This window comes from Zosterops lateralis, assembly GCF_965231275.1.
Source record: "Zosterops lateralis genome assembly, chromosome: 14".
Classification (NCBI taxonomy): domain Eukaryota; kingdom Metazoa; phylum Chordata; class Aves; order Passeriformes; family Zosteropidae; genus Zosterops; species Zosterops lateralis.
The window spans coordinates 14,867,363-14,884,073 of record NC_139774.1 but is presented as its reverse complement, the minus strand read 5'-3'; the positions used below and the strand labels follow the sequence as shown (position 1 = coordinate 14,884,073).

At 62.9% G+C, this 16,711-nt stretch overlaps 1 protein-coding gene across 3 annotated transcripts; it reads right to left on the bottom strand.

Moving 5' to 3' along the window:
* Positions 1 to 126: 126 nt before the first annotated feature.
* Positions 127 to 15,028, bottom strand: CPLX2 (complexin 2). Of its 3 annotated transcripts, XM_083871989.1 has the most exons (5): positions 14,989 to 15,028; positions 10,379 to 10,476; positions 1,548 to 1,655; positions 907 to 1,082; positions 127 to 741 (listed from the first exon to the last, which is right to left on the bottom strand). In XM_083871989.1, the coding sequence occupies exons 3-5, from the start codon at positions 1,576 to 1,578 to the stop codon at positions 544 to 546; spliced, it is 405 nt and encodes a 134-aa protein (XP_083728115.1). In that variant the 5' UTR covers positions 1,579 to 1,655; positions 10,379 to 10,476; positions 14,989 to 15,028; the 3' UTR covers positions 127 to 543. The 3 variants fall into 3 exon arrangements, with proteins under 3 accessions (XP_083728115.1, XP_083728117.1, XP_083728116.1); XM_083871991.1 differs by lacking the exon at positions 10,379 to 10,476 and having other exon boundaries at positions 14,989 to 15,016; XM_083871990.1 differs by lacking the exons at positions 10,379 to 10,476; positions 14,989 to 15,028 and adding an exon at positions 3,707 to 3,758.
* Positions 15,029 to 16,711: the final 1,683 nt, after the last annotated feature.

Genomic DNA, 16,711 nt, shown 5'->3' with positions numbered 1-16,711 from the left:
CAGAGATGCGGGGAGGGGGGGGTCCCCTCCAACCCCCCGATGCAGGGGCACACCGGGCAGCCCCGGGGGACCCCCGTGCCCGACGACCGGGGATGGGGGAGCTGCGGGCAGGGCGCCTGGCTTTGTGCTTTGGGCTTGGCCCAGGGCGGGAGGGGGGCAGGGGGATGGCAGTGTTGGGGACGAGGGCAGGCGAGCAGAGGCCTACTGGGGTCCCCTGGGAGAACAGAAGGGGCAGGGCAGGGGGCACGAGGAGCCACCCCGGGGGGGCCGGTAGGGCCTGGGTGCCCCTAGCCTGCCGCGAGGTTACATCAGTGCATTTGGTCCCGGTTCGCCCTGTCCGGCCAGGGCTGCTCCCCTTTGGCGTGGTGGGGGGGCCCTGCCTGGACGGGACGGGGCGGGCTTTTGGTCTGGTCGGGGGACAGGGCAGGAGGGGATGGGAGGGGGTGTGGGGACCCCCTCTCCGGGGCCAAGGGAACTGATGGAGGAGTTGTAGGAGAGAGGGCGCCCGTGCCCCAGCACCCTATGGCAGGGTTGACGGTGCTGTTACTTCTTGAACATATCTTGCAGTGGGCCGGGCAGGTACTTGAGGACGGTGTCCAGGATGCTCTCCTCCTCCTCCTCTTCCTCATCCCCACAGCCTGCCGGGATCGCCTTCTTGGGGCGCGTCAGGCTGCCCTCACACGGCTGCTCCAGAGCAGCTTTCTCCTCTGCTTCCTTCTCCTCCTTCTTCTTCAGCCCGTACTGAGAGGACACAGGCTCTCAGCAGGGCAGGCACTGCCCTGCGCTCTGCCCCGTGCCCATCGCCACCGGCTTGGGCCACCCTCCTCCCGGCCGTGCCGGCTCCCTGTCCCAGCCCCACCCCGGCTGCCGCGGGCAGGGGCGGGCACAGGGGAGGTGCGTGCCCACCTTGTCACGGATCTGCTGCCGGACTTTCTCCCGCTCCGCTTCCATGCGGGCGTGCTTGGCTTTCCGCTCCTCCTCCTGCTGGCGCAGGGCCTCCTGCCTCTCCTCCTCCTTCTTCTGCGCGTCGGGGTCCTTCTCCTCCTCACCCCCCAGCATCTTCCCCATGTCCTTGGTGGCCCCTGCGCAGAACAAGACCCTTGGTTGATCCCCAATGATGCTGCAGCGTGGTGCTGCTGCCAAAGCCCCTGCAGCGGCAGGGGAGGGCAAGGAGGACCTGGGACATCCCCAGGGCCACCTGTGCCGAAGTGGGCTGCAACGGGCTCGGGAGGCTGTGGGGATGGGGAGTGCTACAGGCCGGCTGTTCTGCTCTAGTTCAGTGTCAGCTGGGGGAGATGCCAGCAGCTCCTTCTTCAGCACCCAGGGGACCCGCTGGGGAATCCCACTTAGTGGCAGAAGAGCCAGGATTCCCCAGCCAGCTGCTGACGGCACTGGAAATGGGAAACCTGCAGGGCTCCAGCAGCAGCTCCCGTGGCTCTCTGTGTGAGTCCATCCCCTTGCCTTGTCCCTCCCGCTGCACTACCGGGATGCTGGGCCAGCATTGCTCCCAGAGGGGGGACCCTGAGGGGGGAACAGCTCCCACTCACCTCCCAGCGCTTGCTTCATGACGAAGTCCATGGTGCCGGTGTGTGTGTGTGGCTAGGCCAGTGCCCAGCGCTCATCCACTGCTGTCCGGGCTTGCTGACCTGGGCCACCTGTGCAGGCAGAGAAGGACAGAGTTGGGGATACCATGCCAAGGCTCCCTACTGCCCAGGCTGAGGGATGGAATGATCTCTGGGGCTGCACTTTGCACCCTCTGCATCCTCAGCCCAAATGCCTTCCAGGATGGGCAGAGGGAGGTTCTGGGGTCTGCAGGCAGAGAGTGACTGTGCCTGCTCCCCTCAGCCCCCTCCTTACATCCCTTCTGGCCTTGAGGACCTGTGGAGGCACCAAGGCAGGGACTCCAGAGGGATGTTCCACCTCAGCACTACCCTTGGTGTGGCACCAGGAGCACGGGTGTGCTGCCTGGGGGCTGCTAGGATGGGGACCCACCATGCACCGTGTGCCCCCTGCTTTGTGAGAGGGGGTGACAGACCTTTTCAGGGGGCCCCAGCGTGGCGCAGCCAGACCCGGGGTGCTATGTGTGCATGTGTGTCTACAGCAGTGCGAGTGCTCTGCAGAGGGATGGGGAAGAGGCTGTTGGCAGGTTGCGGCAGTGCCTGGGGGCTGCAGGGGTTGCAGGCAGCAGCCTGTGACTATGTGTGTGTGATCCAGGCGGGTGCTGCGGGTGGGTGACACCGTGCAGGGGCACTGCCTGTGCAGGACGGAGCGGGTGCGCGCCGTGTGCGAGCTCTGCGCGCGGGCTGTGTTTGCTCAAGAGGTGTGTTTGCGGGTGCCTGCAGGCTGTGTTTGCATGGGGGGTGCGTGCACACACGCGTGTGGATAAGTTTGTGGGGCTGCACGCTGCGTGTGCCCCCGTGATGTGCGGGTTTGCAGCCTGTTTGCAAGCTTTGAGCGCGTGCGTGCGCGAGTTTTGGGGTCTGCGGGCTCTGCGGATGTGTGTGCCCGCAGGTTTGCGGGCTGTGTCTGGTGCTGGGTGTTTGTGCTGCGGGTGTGTGCGTGTTTGCACACTCGGGGGGTGCTGCAGGCTGCCTTAGTGTGAGTGTAGGGGGGGTTTTCTGTGTGCGGGTCCGTGGGTTTGCAGGCTGCACGGGGGACTGTGCGCACAAATTTGCAGACTGTGTCGCGTGTGTGTACGTGTGGGGGTGTTGCAGGCTGCTTGTGTGCTCCGTGTGTGTGTGTGTGTGCAGGCGGGGGATTACAGGCGGAGGGTGTGTGTAGGGGGGGTGCCCGTGCCCCCCACACGCCCGGTGTGAGTGGGGTGCTGCAGGCTGTGCTCAGAGCCCGGGGGTGCAGTTTGCAGTGTGTGTGTGTGTGTACGTGCCCGGTGGGTGCCGCAGCCCCGCGGGTACCCCCACCCCGGCTCCCCAGAACCCCGTGGGGGCTGCGGGGGCTGCACAAGCTGTGACCCCGGGAAGTTTGCTGTTTCCAACCCCGCGACAACGCTGGGGGGCTCCTCCGGGCAGTACCATGCTGAGCCCTGGGACTGCAGCGGGGGCTTGGGGGGCACCGGGGACGGGGGAACACCGGAGAGCACAGGACACCGGGGCCGTAGGAAAGGTGCAAGGAACACGGGGAGCACTGGAACACTGGGGTCGCGTGGCGGGGGGGGGGGGCTCGTAGCGATAGCGGGGTACGTGGGGAACATCGGGAGGTGCACGGGCGACGCAGGGGGAACACAGCAAACGGGGGGAACACCGGCAGGCACCGGGATACCGGGGCTGCAGAGACGCAGGAGACACGGGGGGGCGCCGGGAAGGCGGGGGACGGCGGGGACACGGGACACAGCGGACAGGCGGCATGCGGGGGACACCGGGACCGCAGCGGGGAGCGGGACCCGGGGGGCGCGCCGCCGTGGGTGGGGGGAGGTGGGGTGGGGCGCAGGCACAAGGACAACGAGGGGGGAACCCGGGCCGGGGGACGCGCACCGGGGGCGCAGGGGACGCCGAGGACGAGGGGGAACGCGGGGACACGGGGAAGGCGGGAAGGCGCGGGGGGCTCGGGGCGCGCAGGGGACGCGGCGCCGCGGGGACCCCTCAGCCCCCCACCCACCCCATCCCGCTGTCTGCGGCGCGGGGCCCCGCCCGCCGCCCGGGGCCGCCCGGTGCCGCAGCGGCGGCGCTGTCCCTTCAGCACCGGCACTCACCGGCTCCGCCGCCGCTCGCCGCTGCCGCCGCTCCGCCCCGCCCCGCCCCGCCGCGGCCCGGCCCCCTCCCGCCCCCGGCGGCACGCGTGGGCCCGCCCGGAGCGACACCCCCCGGCACCGCACCGACCGGCCCCCGCGGGGGCGGCGGGATGCGGGACCCTTCCCGGGAAACGTCCCGGGGAGCCCCGCACCGCTCCCCAGGCTGCGGACGGGCCCCTGGACACCGCCCCGCGCTCCCGCAGCCGAGGGACGGGGCGAGCGCCTCCTGCGCGGGGTTAATGATTCACCGCCGCGGCAATTAACGGGAGAAACGAGGCATTAATCAGCCGGAGGTGCCTCCAGTCCCGCAGTCCTCGCCTCCTTCTCACTCGACCTCTCGACCCGCAGCACCCCGGCCTCCTCTGCAGCGATGCGGGGCAGCTGCGGGAGCTTAATTAAAGTCCCTGATAAATCATGTCACCCTCCCTCCCCTTTCCGCCAAGAACTGCCGCTCGGGGGCCCCAGCTTTGGATTTTTGGTGCTGTTTCCCCCGCGGGGCTGCCAGGGCGGGTGTGGGGTGCTCAGGGAGGGGACGCCAGAGGGGGTCTGTGGTGGCATCGAGGATATGATGCCCATGGAGCTCAAAACCCCGTTCAGCGAAGGGTTTCTGGGCAAGAATTGAGGTGCAGCACCCTGCCTGGCCCCCCTGCACCTGCCCGAAGGGAGATGGGCTCCTGCAGCCCCTCCTGTGCTCCTCCCCTGAGTGCAGGACAGGGCTCCCCGGCTCTCCCACCCTTGTCCTGATGCTTAGGGACGGTGTCTGCCCCTCAGAGTGGCAGCCGGTGCCTCCTAATTAATCCAGCGCCGGGTTCTTAGAGACAAGATGAGCCCTGTGCCAATCACATTAGTGGTGCTTGGAGCCGGGCTTTGGGATAGCTGGTGTTTAATAGGCTCTGGAGTAGCAGCCTGTGGGGCCCCAGAAGGGTGATGGAGAGGATCTGGGTGCGGGGTCCTTTCAGGGATGTCCCCCCCTAAACGTGGGAGGCTGCAGGGAGCTGGGACAGGCTGCAGGAAGCTGGGACGGGCTGCAGGGAGCTGGGACAGGCTGCAGGGAGCTGGGACGGGCTGCAGGGAGCTGGGACAGGCTGCAGGGAGCTGGGACGGGCTGCAGGGAGCTGGGACGGGCTGCAGGGAGGTGGGACAGGCTGCAGGGAGCTGGGACAGGCTGCAGGGAGCTGGGACGGGCTGCAGCTGCCCCCACAAGCCCCTTGGGGTGGGTGGCAGAGATGCTGCCGGTGCTGCTGGGGCTGCTGTGGGAAGGCTGGGGGTGATGCACGATGTGGGGCAGTAGTGAGGGGACACCTCACAGCCAGAGGGGCCAAAACTGGCCTGCAAGTGCCACCTCCACAGAGATGCAGCACTGACAGATCTCTGTGTGTGTGCACCCGCTGCCAGCTCCTGCCTCAACACACGGCCGCTGCCACGGACAACTCTCAGCACAGGGACAGCACAACTTGTCCCTCTTGTTCACCCGCTCTCACAGCTCCCAAAAACACCCCCTGGCACAAACCAACTCCACCAGCCCCGAGCCTCAGCCTGGCATTGACCAACAACTCCTTTTTCCAGCTCCAAGGTAAAAAAGCCTCCTGCCCTGGTGCCCAGCCCCGCTCTCTCTGCCGGCAGCTGGTGGGACGGGCGTGTGGGCGGCAAGACAGGCCTGTGCTTGGCCCGTCCGTCTGTCTGTCCGTCCGTCCGTCCTGCGGCAGCCCTGCTCCGGGCGTTGACGTCAGCGCTCCCGGCAGCCGGGCGGTGGGCGGGCGGCACCGCTCCTATTGTATTAAAAATAATACAGCGGAGCACAAATTCATTACAGATAAGTGTGACAGCCAGGAGGAATTAACGAGCCCGTCTCTCAGCGCCTGACAAACGCCTCCTTTTGTTCCTGGGATGGGTCCTTGAGTCTTTCAATCTTTGGAGATGCCTCGGCTCATTAAGCACATCCTCCTCCAGTAGATACCAGTGTGCCAGAGGACGGCTCCCAGTATGAGCTGAGGCCAAACTGGCAGGGACATCCCTTGTGCAAGTGCTCAGTGCTAAGTCGGGCTTGCCCTTCTTGGGACTCAGTGGCCTGGAGCACTGTCACCGAGCACTGTCACCAAGCGCTGTCCCCACGCGGGGTGGCCAGGGGGAGTGGGCGAAGCAGCCCCCGTCCCTGCTGCTGCGGGAAGCACGAGGCTCCTGTGGGCTGGGGCCACCCGCCCCAGCGCTCCAGCTGCCGCTGTGCAACCACAGCTGCCGGGCTGGCGGGCACCCAACTCTGCCCTGCTGACCAGGATCCCATGGGAAGAGCAACCAAGGGCTTGTCACCAGCCCTGGGCATTGCCTCCTGCCCTGCACACTCCTGATCCTGGGACAGAGATGGATCCAGGGGAGCCCCACAGTCCCAGAGCTGAGACTCTCTGCCTGGTGTTTGGGGATGCTCCTGGTGCTTGTGCCCAGTGTGGGCACTCCTTTAGGCCCAGATGTTCCTTGGCATCATCCTGGGCACTGTCACCTGCTGGGTGGCTGCCTGGAGCTGCTGGGGGAGGCAGGAAGGGAAGGGATGTGGAGAGGTGTGAGGGACTGCGGTAGCAACACCGTAGCCAGGAGGAGGAGGAGGAGGAAGCTCTCAGCACCGCCAAGCCCTGCCAGTCGCCTCCGTGGAGCTGGCACAGGTGCCAGGGCTCCAGCAGTTCCGTGCTCCCCTCCACGCTGGCGCCCAGGGAGGGAATGGGGCTGGCTGGTGCCACCACATCGGCCACAGCATCCTCTGTCAGCAACGCCACAGTGGCACCTTCCTGCTGGCATCGTCCCCAATGTCCCCTGACAGCCAGACGGGGACCCTGCAAGGTCACAGCCGCTGCAGGTCCTTGCAAAGCTCTCAGGCAGAGGGAATACCTGCACCCATCCCTGAGGCACTGCCAGCCGAGCCTGCTGTCACCCATTAGCACAGGGCAGTTATTTAACTTATCCGGCCCCCAACATCTTTGCAGAAAATAATTATTGGTCCTTCTCATTGCACCGAGGGATTAAAAGTGGTTAACTCCATTTCCAAAGGCTTTGTTATGTTGGTTTTCCCTCAGCTGCTGCACAAGGCGATTTCCACAGTGCCACTTAGGCAGCTTTTATCAGGTTGTCTTCTGGAGGTAATTGGGTTTTTCAGGAGCCTGTTTAAAATTCGTAACCCAGCCTCTTAAACAAAACAAAAACAGCAGCGGGGAGAAGAGGAAGAGGCAGCACGAAACATGCAGCAGCTGCAGCCTCTGAAGAGCAGCTCTGGTCCCTTGGGGCTGGCACCCGGCGGGGGCGGGGGCAGGAACAGGAACAGGCACCAGCCCTGCTCTGGAATCAGTCTGGAGACAGTCCCTCCAGCTCAGTGGCTGAGCACAGACCGCTCAGGGACAGGGGTGACCCGGGGTCACTCCCTGATGCCGTGCTCAGGGCGAGGCGAGTCTGTGATGCTCAGAACCACCCACATCCAGTCCCTGGGGATGCCGGGGCCACACTCTGCCCCTGCAGCAAGTCACAGACCCCACAGCACTCGTGGGGGACACCCCAGCATCCTCTGACCCCTTGTCACAGCCCTGTCAGACACGGGGTGTGAATGTGGTCTCACTGTTTGCTCAGCACTACCAGGAGCCTTGGGGCTGGTGGGGAGGGAGGTGGGCTCATGCCACAGCTTCACCCCAGCCCCACCCTGATGCTCCCAGCTGTGGGAGCAGCACCGTGGCAGGGCCCCCTGAGCTCCCAGAGAGGGACAGAGCAAATGGGCAAAAACCACCCTTATGGGGCAAATTCTGCTAGCCCCAAGCCCTGAGGGTCTCCTTGGCTTGGGGGGCTTTGCTGGCTGGCTTGGGGAAGGGGGGGATCCTGCTGCCCACGCTGTGCACCCCTGCAGCCAGAGGGGCTCTGGGCCGACACTGCGGCTGTTGCTGCTCTCCTGCATCACCACACAGGTCCGTCTGCATTAATACCCATCTGCATTGCTGCCACAGCCCTGTCACTGTCACTGTCACTCTGCCCTCTCCTCGTTGGACAAGGGGTGCATTGGGCACCCCCAGCTCATCCCTGCCCCGCTCCGTGCCCAGGGACGCAGCGCGGGCTGGGGAGCGAGTGTGTGGCAGGAGGTGCCACAGCAGATGGTCGGTGGGGCCGGATCAGGGAACTGCACGCACGGAGGGCTGTCCCCGGGGGGCCATTCACAGGAGCTGGCTGTGAGTGGCGCCCGCGGGGCCCCATCACGCACCTGCTGGTCCCAGGAGCGGCAGCAGCGAGCGAGCCGGGGAGGCTGCGGCTGGCGGAGGGATGGGGTGAGGAGACTGAGCCCACGGCTTCCAGCTGCTCCCAGCTGGGCGGTGTCCCAGGAGGATACCAGAGAGGGAGAGAGGGGTGGTCCCAGCGCTGCTCAGCCCTCCAGAGCTCCCCGAAACGATCATCTACACCTACATCTGTATCACAGAGTGATGCAGGGGCTGAATCTCCCAGCGAGACCTCCCAAGGGGGCAGGGACTCAGCTCCAGGCTCCAGCTAAGAAGACTCCAGAGTGGCTGGGATGTCAGCCATGTGACCGAGCACCTTGGCTTTGCCACCACTGCTCTGTGCCCTGTGATGCGCAGCTCTGCTCACCCAGCCCCAGCCTCAGAGCTGCCCAGAACCTCAAGGAGTCCACATCCCATGAGCACTGGGGCACGCCAGGATGGACCTGTGAATGCCAGGGGGACCCTGGTGGGATGGACCCTGCCACTCAAGTGCTGCAGTGGTGACTCCTCATCCCCGCAGCTCCCGACTCCCAGCGTGTGTCCGGTGCCTCTGTGCTGTGCATTATTAAACAGAGGCACTGCAGCCCCTCGCTGTTTATCCTGGTGTGCCTGTGTGGGGACGGGCTGTGGGAGCCACGCTGGCTCGCTGCAGACTCAGCCACAAGATTTAGGCTCACTGCAGGTCTGGCCAGTTCCCCCAACAGGTTTATGAGCCCTGGGTTTATCACCTGGCCGCTTCCAACCCCCCATCCTGTATAGGATGGATCCCACCTCCCTGTGGAATAGGCAGTGCATTCAGCCTTGGTGCTCTCACCTGTGCCCTGCCCACAGAGGAGGTACAGCCTTTACAGCCCCATCTTCTCCACAAGGGCACACTGAGTCCACCCCATCAATATTTATGGCAGGCACACACACCCGCGCAGTTCTGCAGGGGCCGGTGCGGAGCCGAGCTGGGTGCAGCACACCAGACACAGCTTGGGAAGCAGACAAAAGCCCCCTGAGCCCCTGTGCTGCCTCCTCATCACCCCACCCCATGCACACACTGATTTTCATCCTTGCCACACTGACAGAGCCTGTGCAGGCACCAGTGACTGAGGTGGTCAGGACTGTGCGGGTAGTGGATGCACAAGGATCATCTCCTGGCTCTGTGTCAGGACAGAATTTGGGCACCCACTCCCCACAGAAAGCCTCAAAGTGGTTATACCCACCCTCATTTCACTGACAGAAAAAGGACATGAAGGACAAGGGCATGATTGGCTCAAGGCTGGGCATCCAGGTCATGGCAGAGCAATGGCAGCCCCCACCTGTCCCCTCTCCAGCCAAAACAACCAGAAAAATGAGACCCTTGGCACTGCTCCCCTGAGGTTCAGCCCCATGCTGATAGAGCATTGTTTTTGCAAAGATCCTGTAAACTCTTTGGGGCACCTGAGCTGAGGACAGAGACTGGGATGCTTTCACCCCTCTCTGTACCTACCACCAGTGCTGGGGAGTGGGAGGAAGTGAGGAGCAGGGAGGCTTGACCCAAACTGCCAGCCTGGATCTGGGAGAGCATCTGCCTTCTGTGGGGGAAGGGCTCATTGTATCCCTGAGAGAGGAGCTTTGGGAGCCCAGATGCCCCATGGCCTGGGCAACAGAGCGGACACCAGGGGGGCAACACCAGGGACACCCTGTCCTTGATGGCAGCAGATGGCTGCATGGTGGGGGGCTCCATGGCAGCGTGGGGGGAGACATCTGGGTGCCTGGGCTCTGGCCAAGCTGCAGCTCAGTGGGAACAGGATGAGCCTGAGCTGCCCTGGCTGGGGAGGTGGGGAGGGGATCACCAAGGAGTAGCTGGGATGGGTGTGGGGCTTGCTGCCCACACCAGATTTCCCCCAGCCTGCCTGTGCTCAGGGTTTCTGCTGTGGCGTGACGCTGGACAGGCACCGTGCTGCTCTAAGAGCTCTGGGGCTTGGGCCAGAAAATTTATTCTTGGCGGCTTTCAGTGGGGTTTGGCTCGTACCTTTCCCATCTGGGGGCTTTCAAATGGAAAAAAAAAAAAAAAAAAAAGGCAGAAGAAAAAAAAAACAAACAACCCTGGCTCTGTGCCACCTCCACAGTCACCACCACTTGCCATGGCCTCCAGGTGGGACTGTGCCCAGCATCTGCCAAGAGTCTGAGCTGGTCCTCACTTCCATGGCCTCTGCCTTGTCCTGAGCTGCTTCAGGTGCCTCTTGCCCTGCATCAAAGTGTCACCAAGATGAGACCCCTCCAACTTGGGTGACCTGACTGGCTCCACTGAGGCAGCCCCAGCTGGTACCTCTGAGCCTCCCCATCCATCCCATGGCTGTGCTGTGCCCCCCATACCACAGGGATTGAAATGGCCCCCCAGACCCACAAGAGCCACAGCGCTGCCTACCTTGGTGTGTGCAGCACCACGAGTCTGCTGCTTCAGCACCTAATGCAGGGGAACCAGGACCTCGTGGGGGTGGCTGGGCATCGCAGGGAGAGCAGGGCCTGGAGAGACACCAACAGCGAGAGGATGAGTGCCTTGGAGGGGCCACAGGACCAGGTGGCATAGACACTTGATGGGTGACAGACAGAGCACACCAGAGCTTGCTGCCCTTTCCTCCACCTGGTGGGTCTGTGTAGTCCCTACATCCCGATCTCCAAGAATGGGAACAACCTGCTGCCAAGAGCCACCATCTCCCTGCAGGTGGGAGCCCAGCAGGGTGTGCAGAGGGGGACAGGCTGCAGGAGGTAGCAGCTCATCAGAGTCTTTGGTCCTCTCCTGGATCAGGGGCACCCACTCTGCTGCTGGCAGAGGGCTCCTGGACATCTCTGCAGGTACCTGGCAGTTCAGATGCCTTCATTAAAAATTTAGAGGGCTCTCAACTCTTTAAGGGTTTTAAAATTTCACATTAACTCTGCCTTCTTGAGCTTGCACATGATGAATTTCTTCTTTAGAGAATGTAATGGCAAGTTAAAAGAAGCCACCAAACAAAAGTCTTTGCTCAGACTCAGCAACTGGAGGAAGCCTGATGCCACTTTGGGCTTCCCCCTCCTGCTGGACCTCAGGAAACTTCTGTCTGGGGATCTCATCCCTTCCTCAAATGTCCTTGAGATCACTCTGTGATGCTTGGGGAGATGCAGGGGGATGCCGGCCTGGGCAGGGGCTGTGCAGGGACCTGGGTACCAGGGTTCTGGGTGCCATGCTGGCAGTTTCTGGGGTGTGCTGTCCCTGTGGTGTGGCTCATGTCACTGTGACATGTGTCATGAGCATGATTTCTCCTCTGCAACTCAAGGAGCAGATTCCCAGGGAAGTTACAAATTCATCCTGACTTCAAGCAAAGGCTTTTCCTCCACCCCGGGGACAGAGGGAGGCTTTGGCAAATTGGAGATAAATATACGACCCAGGGGAGCCAGGGGAAACACAGGCAAACACCGACGCTTTGGAGGAGAAGGGGCTGGGATGGATGGAGCCTGCATTTTTAAAAGCTTTACAGAGCAGGGATGCCTCATTCCAACCCTGGGAGCAGGAGACACTGAGAGCCCCTGGGAACAGGGTTTGGAGAGGTTGGCTATGGAAAGAGGCAAAGAATCTCCAGTGGGACCTTTGATGAGACCCCAGAATGGTGACTGACGCCCTGGGAAATGCAGCACAAAGAGCTCAGCCTGGGAAGGACTCAGCAGCAGTGTGAAGGTGACCTTTTCTGGGGACAACCACTGCCTCCTTTGGGATGTGGGAAGGCTCTGGAGCAGGGTGAGATGGGCTGCAGAGAGCTGCAGGGATGTGCTCCTGGCGGCGTCTGGTTTCCAGACAGCGCCGCGCCAGGGAGACAGCTGGGCTGGGACAGAACCAGTTTGGCTCTGCTGGCTGTGCCCTGGGGTGCAGATCAGCAGATATTTATTTGCTGAAACCCCAGAGGGTGGGAAGAGCAGGAACATCCTGCCCAGGTGAGAATGCAGAGGGTCCTGAGGGGTGCTGCTCCAATCCCTGTAGGGTATTTTTTATTTCAGCCAGACCAAAGAGTTTTTTGATGTCCTTTTAATGTCCTGCCAGTACCATGAAGATGCATCTCACCTGGACAGCTGCACTAGCTCAGTCTGTCTGTCTGTCCAGGCAGCCAGACACCAACCACAGCCAAAGCAGAGGACAGGGAACAGCAGAGCAGGGTGATGGTGCCAGAACACCCCCAGCTCCAGAGATAGCAGTGCCCCCAGGTGCTGGCAGGGATGTTTTCATCCAGTCTGGACACAAGACACAGTATCCAGGGAAAACTTAATGCTCAAGATGAGACATTAATGAGTCCACAGCTCTTCTGCTTTGGTATATCAAGCTCTCAGCACCCTGCTTGAATAGCTGAGCTTGTCCAAGTGTCTGAGAGGAAGGGGACTGGGGAAGGAAGAGGGTGAGCAGTGAGGTGCACGGGCTGAGAAACTCAGGGCACATCTCAAAGGACTTCCCCTGCCTAGGGGAGATGCTCCTGGGACCTGCCTTGGGTCTGGCACCAGTTTCCTGTCTGGGCAGCAGGTGAGAAGGAAGGTCCAGAGTCACAATGTTTGGGGAAAGTCTGTGCTGGCTGTCTTGGCTCTCACGCAGGGATGCAGAGGACTCAGGGTGCCATCCCACACCAGAGGCATTGCCCAGTTGAGGTCTGTCCCTGAGCCGCCCTGCCTCACCTTTGACAAGCAGATCCTCAGCCTCAAACATCTCAATTCCTCTTGCACAATTCCTCTTGCCTCAGACTGGAGCAGGTCTGGGTTGCACCATTGTGGGGCTCTGGGATTTGTCTGAGACAAACAACGTTTCTGAGCCTCTGGTGAGTGTCACAGCAGGGGCTGGTGACAGCAGTTAGGGAGGGATGGACCTGCTGGCCTGGCTATGTGCAGGAGGAGCAGGGACCTGTGGTGCAGGATAACACAGCAAAGGTGACAGTGGCTCCTGGCAAGGCACTGGGTGACACAGTGAGCCTGGAAGCACAGCCTGGAGAGCCCAGAGCTGGACAAGGCAGAAGGTCTGTGTCTCTGCAGCCAGGAAGGCTCTGTGGGACCAGGAGAGGCAGAGGGGAAAGCTCCTGGGACGAGTGAGCAGAGAGCGCTCAGGCGAGAGCAGCCCGCAGGAGCACAGCTTGTTTACCCTGGCTGAGCAGGCCTGATTGCTCTCTATAAATACACCCGGAGAATAAACACCGGGGAGGGAGAAGGATCATTTAAACTCGAGGATGATGCTGGCATAAGAACAAATGGGAAGGCCTGGCCAGGAACACACAGAGGCTGTGGGCGAGAGCAGAGATCCTCTGGCCACAGGGAAGGTCCTCTGGGGTCCAGCCCTGGCTGTTGGGGAAGTGTGTGATGCCCAAGGGCTTGGGCTTGGTGCCAGTGAGAGAAGCAGCAGCCTGGGCTGCAGTGACCACGCTCTCCTGCCATACCAGACCTCCTGAGCTCCAGGCCATGGGGCATATTGGTACCCAGGGGTAAGAACAGAGATGTGCCACACTGCCAGTGATCACCACCTCTTCCCCAGAGGATTTTCCCACAGGACTGGACCTCTGCTGGGACTTCTCTTCTCCAGAGCATAAACCAGGCTGGGCAACTCAACACAGCTCCCCTTGGCTCCTGATATAGGCCTGGTGGGCCATGCCTGGCAGCAGCCTCTGCAGAAACCCAGGGAAGAGCCAAGGTGTGAACCACAATCATCCTCCAGTGCTGCGAGGTGTTCTGAGCTCTGTCTTCTCAGGGTCATTTCAATACTAATGTCATCACGCAAGGCAATCGAAGAAACAAACACTCGGCCCACAGCCAAGAGAGACTTTGAGACATTTTTCTGTGCCAGTTTGTCTCAGCTGAGCCGTCTCCAATTTCCCCAGGCAGGTGAGGGTCAGACGCTGTAAGCACTGCTATTGGATATGGGGACTGATCTCCTTTGTTTCCATACTGGAGCCTGTCCTGGCAACCCTTGGGGTCCTGCAGCCTTTGAGGCACCAGGGCAAGTTTGGCAGGGAGGACACTCCTCTGAGCCCAGCCCATCCTTCCTCATCCTCTATTTGCCAAACCCAGCACCTCAGCTTGGCTCGAATCACTCCGGTTCCTTCACCAGCCCTGGCCAGCAGCTGCCACCACCACCACCACAGAGCCCGGGTAGATGCAAGGAAAAGCCCTGATCCCTGTTCTGAGCGACGGTGCCAGCCCTTCTTCTCTGCTCTGACACACCGCACTGCCAGCCCCGGGCAGCGGCTGCCCGGTCACGCTCGTGCCATGCGGGTGGCACTGCCACCGCGTGCTGCCAAGGCCCGGATCACGGCAGCCACCTGCCCGTGTGCTGCCCCCGCTGGGGCCACGGCGGGGAGAGCGGCTGGAGCCTGGGGCTTAGGAGGCGCCCTGTAGGGACAGCGCAGAGGGGAGAGGGGTTGAATCACAGGGGACCGGGCACGGTGGAGCTCGGGATGCTCCACGAGTGGTTGGACTCAGCCCTGGAGAGCAGGGTGGAGGAGGGAGCCACTGATGGGGAGGCACGGGAAGAGCCCGGCAGGTCCCCACAGCAGAAAGGTGCACGGAGCCTCCCGGCTGCAGGCAGGGGGTGATGGCGGGATCAGGTCGCATCCTCTCCCTGCCCACAGCCACGCTCTGCGGAGCCCCCCCGCAGGGGATGGCCGGGCGCGGAGGGACTGGAGGGGGAATCCAAAACCCGGTCCGGCGGTGACTGACAGCCCTTCTCCTGCCATCCCCTGCACATCGGCGTGTCTCCCGTCCCCAGACCTGAGGGTGGTGGGCAGCCCGGGGGCGCGGCGCTCAGCTCTGCATCTTGCACCCGCACCCCGCATCACCTGCATCGTTCCCCGCACCCCGCATCACCTGCATCCTTCCCCGCATCCCGCCCCGCATGCCGCATCCCGCCGCTCGCGGCCGCCGCCCCGTTATATAAGCCGGCGGCCCCGGGAGGCTCGGCGGGCCGATCCCCGCGCCCGTGCCCGGCCCCCCCGGGCTCTGCGGCACGGCGGGCCCGGCCCGGCCCGGTCCCGCACCCACCTGGCTGGCTCGGCGCGGCTCCGGTGCGCCCCGTCCGCCCCCGGCGCAGAGAAGGAGCCGCCGCCGGAAGGGAGGCGGGAGCCGTAGCGGTACAGGGGGGGCCCGGTGCTGGCTCCCCCTCCGCCGCACGGCCTCCCGGGCGGGGCCGCCTCCGTGCCCGCCTTCGGACCGCCCCGCGCCCCGGGCGGCAGCCCCCGGCCCGGCCTCCCGCCCCGGTACCCGGCGGGTTCCCTCCGGTACCCGGTAATTGGTCCTCCGGTACCGAGATGCGCCCCCCGCTATTCAACCCCCTGTAACCCGGCTATGCCCCCCCTCACCCCGCATCATCCCCAGTTCACAGCATCCCTCCCAGCACCCCTTTGTGCCTACAGCTGCACCTCCAGTGCCAGAACAGCCACCCCCAGTACGTGGCCATGTCTCCCAGTACCCCATTTCTTGGCCTCCCGTTTCTCCAGTACCCAACAATCCTCTCCACTCCCTGGCCATCCCTCTGGACCCCCTGGACCTGCCAGTTTTCCCCCCATTCAGCAATTCCTTCTAATATTTGCTCTCTCCCCACAGCCCGTGGAGCTTCTCTACCCCTCTGAGTTGGTGATTCCCCTCCCATGGCACTGCCAGCCCCTCCAGAGGAGGGGTCTCTAGACAGGGCACCTCTGGGTGTCTCAGGTGCCAGCAGTGCTCCCCAGATCAGAGATCCCTGTTGCACAAAGCCCTTGCCCAGGTTCTCTTGCAGGGTGTCGTGAGCATGGGGGTGATGAAGAGCCATGAGCCTGCTGGAGCCTGCAGGGCTCATGGAAAAGCCAGGGAGGAGCAGAAGGAGGTGGAGAGCTGGATCAGGGGCTGCTCTGGGAGCTGCAGGGCTCTGGGATGGGGATATGGGCAGGCTGGCCCTGTGCTGCTGCATGGGGTAGGGAACAGCAGAAAGAGGGAGTGTGAGAAGAACAAGAACTTGTCCACAGACGTTTTAAGAAGCCAAAACTCTGGTTCAGGGACTGGTGCTGAGCACAGTCAAGAGGACTGCAAGATCCCCACTGCCTGAGGGGCTGGAACCCATCCTCCCCCTGTCCAGTCCCTCTCCACAGGCTGCTGCCCTTGTGTTCCTGGCAGGCAGGTGAGGCCCTTTCCCCCCCTAGATTTTGTTTTGGGTTTGTGGGTGCTCAGAACAGCTCCCACCAAGCCCTGAAGATGCTCTGGAGTTGGTGCTTTCTGGGGTGGGCTCCTTGCATTGCAACTTGTCTTTGCACTGTTTGGCCATTGGGATCTCTGATTGCTCTCTGAACAGGGGGGTCCTGTCTCTCCTTCCTGAAAAGGGGGTGCAAGACAGCTGTGTCTTAGTGCCTGGGGAGGGCTCAGCACCACGGTCCCAGGGGAGTTTGCTGCTCACATTTCCCACCCTGGGGAATCCTCCCTCCACCGCCCGGCACCACGGCAGGGTCAGATGCGGGTCATCCCGGAGCCACCTCCGGTTATCCCTCCCTGCTCCCGCCGTGCTGCTCGTCACATCACGCAGCAGCTCACTGCACCACTCCTTCTTGCAGGGCTGCTGCGGGATGGAGAGGCTGATGAATAAATCAATCCCCCTCGGTGCTGAGGCTGCAAAACTTGGATGCGAGCAGAGGAGCAGCGCCGGGGCCGGCGGCCTGACGGCCGGGGTGGCACCGCTTGTGAATTCCCCCCATGCAGCCGCCGCAGACAGAGCTGCTGCAGCCAAGTGGGCAGCTCT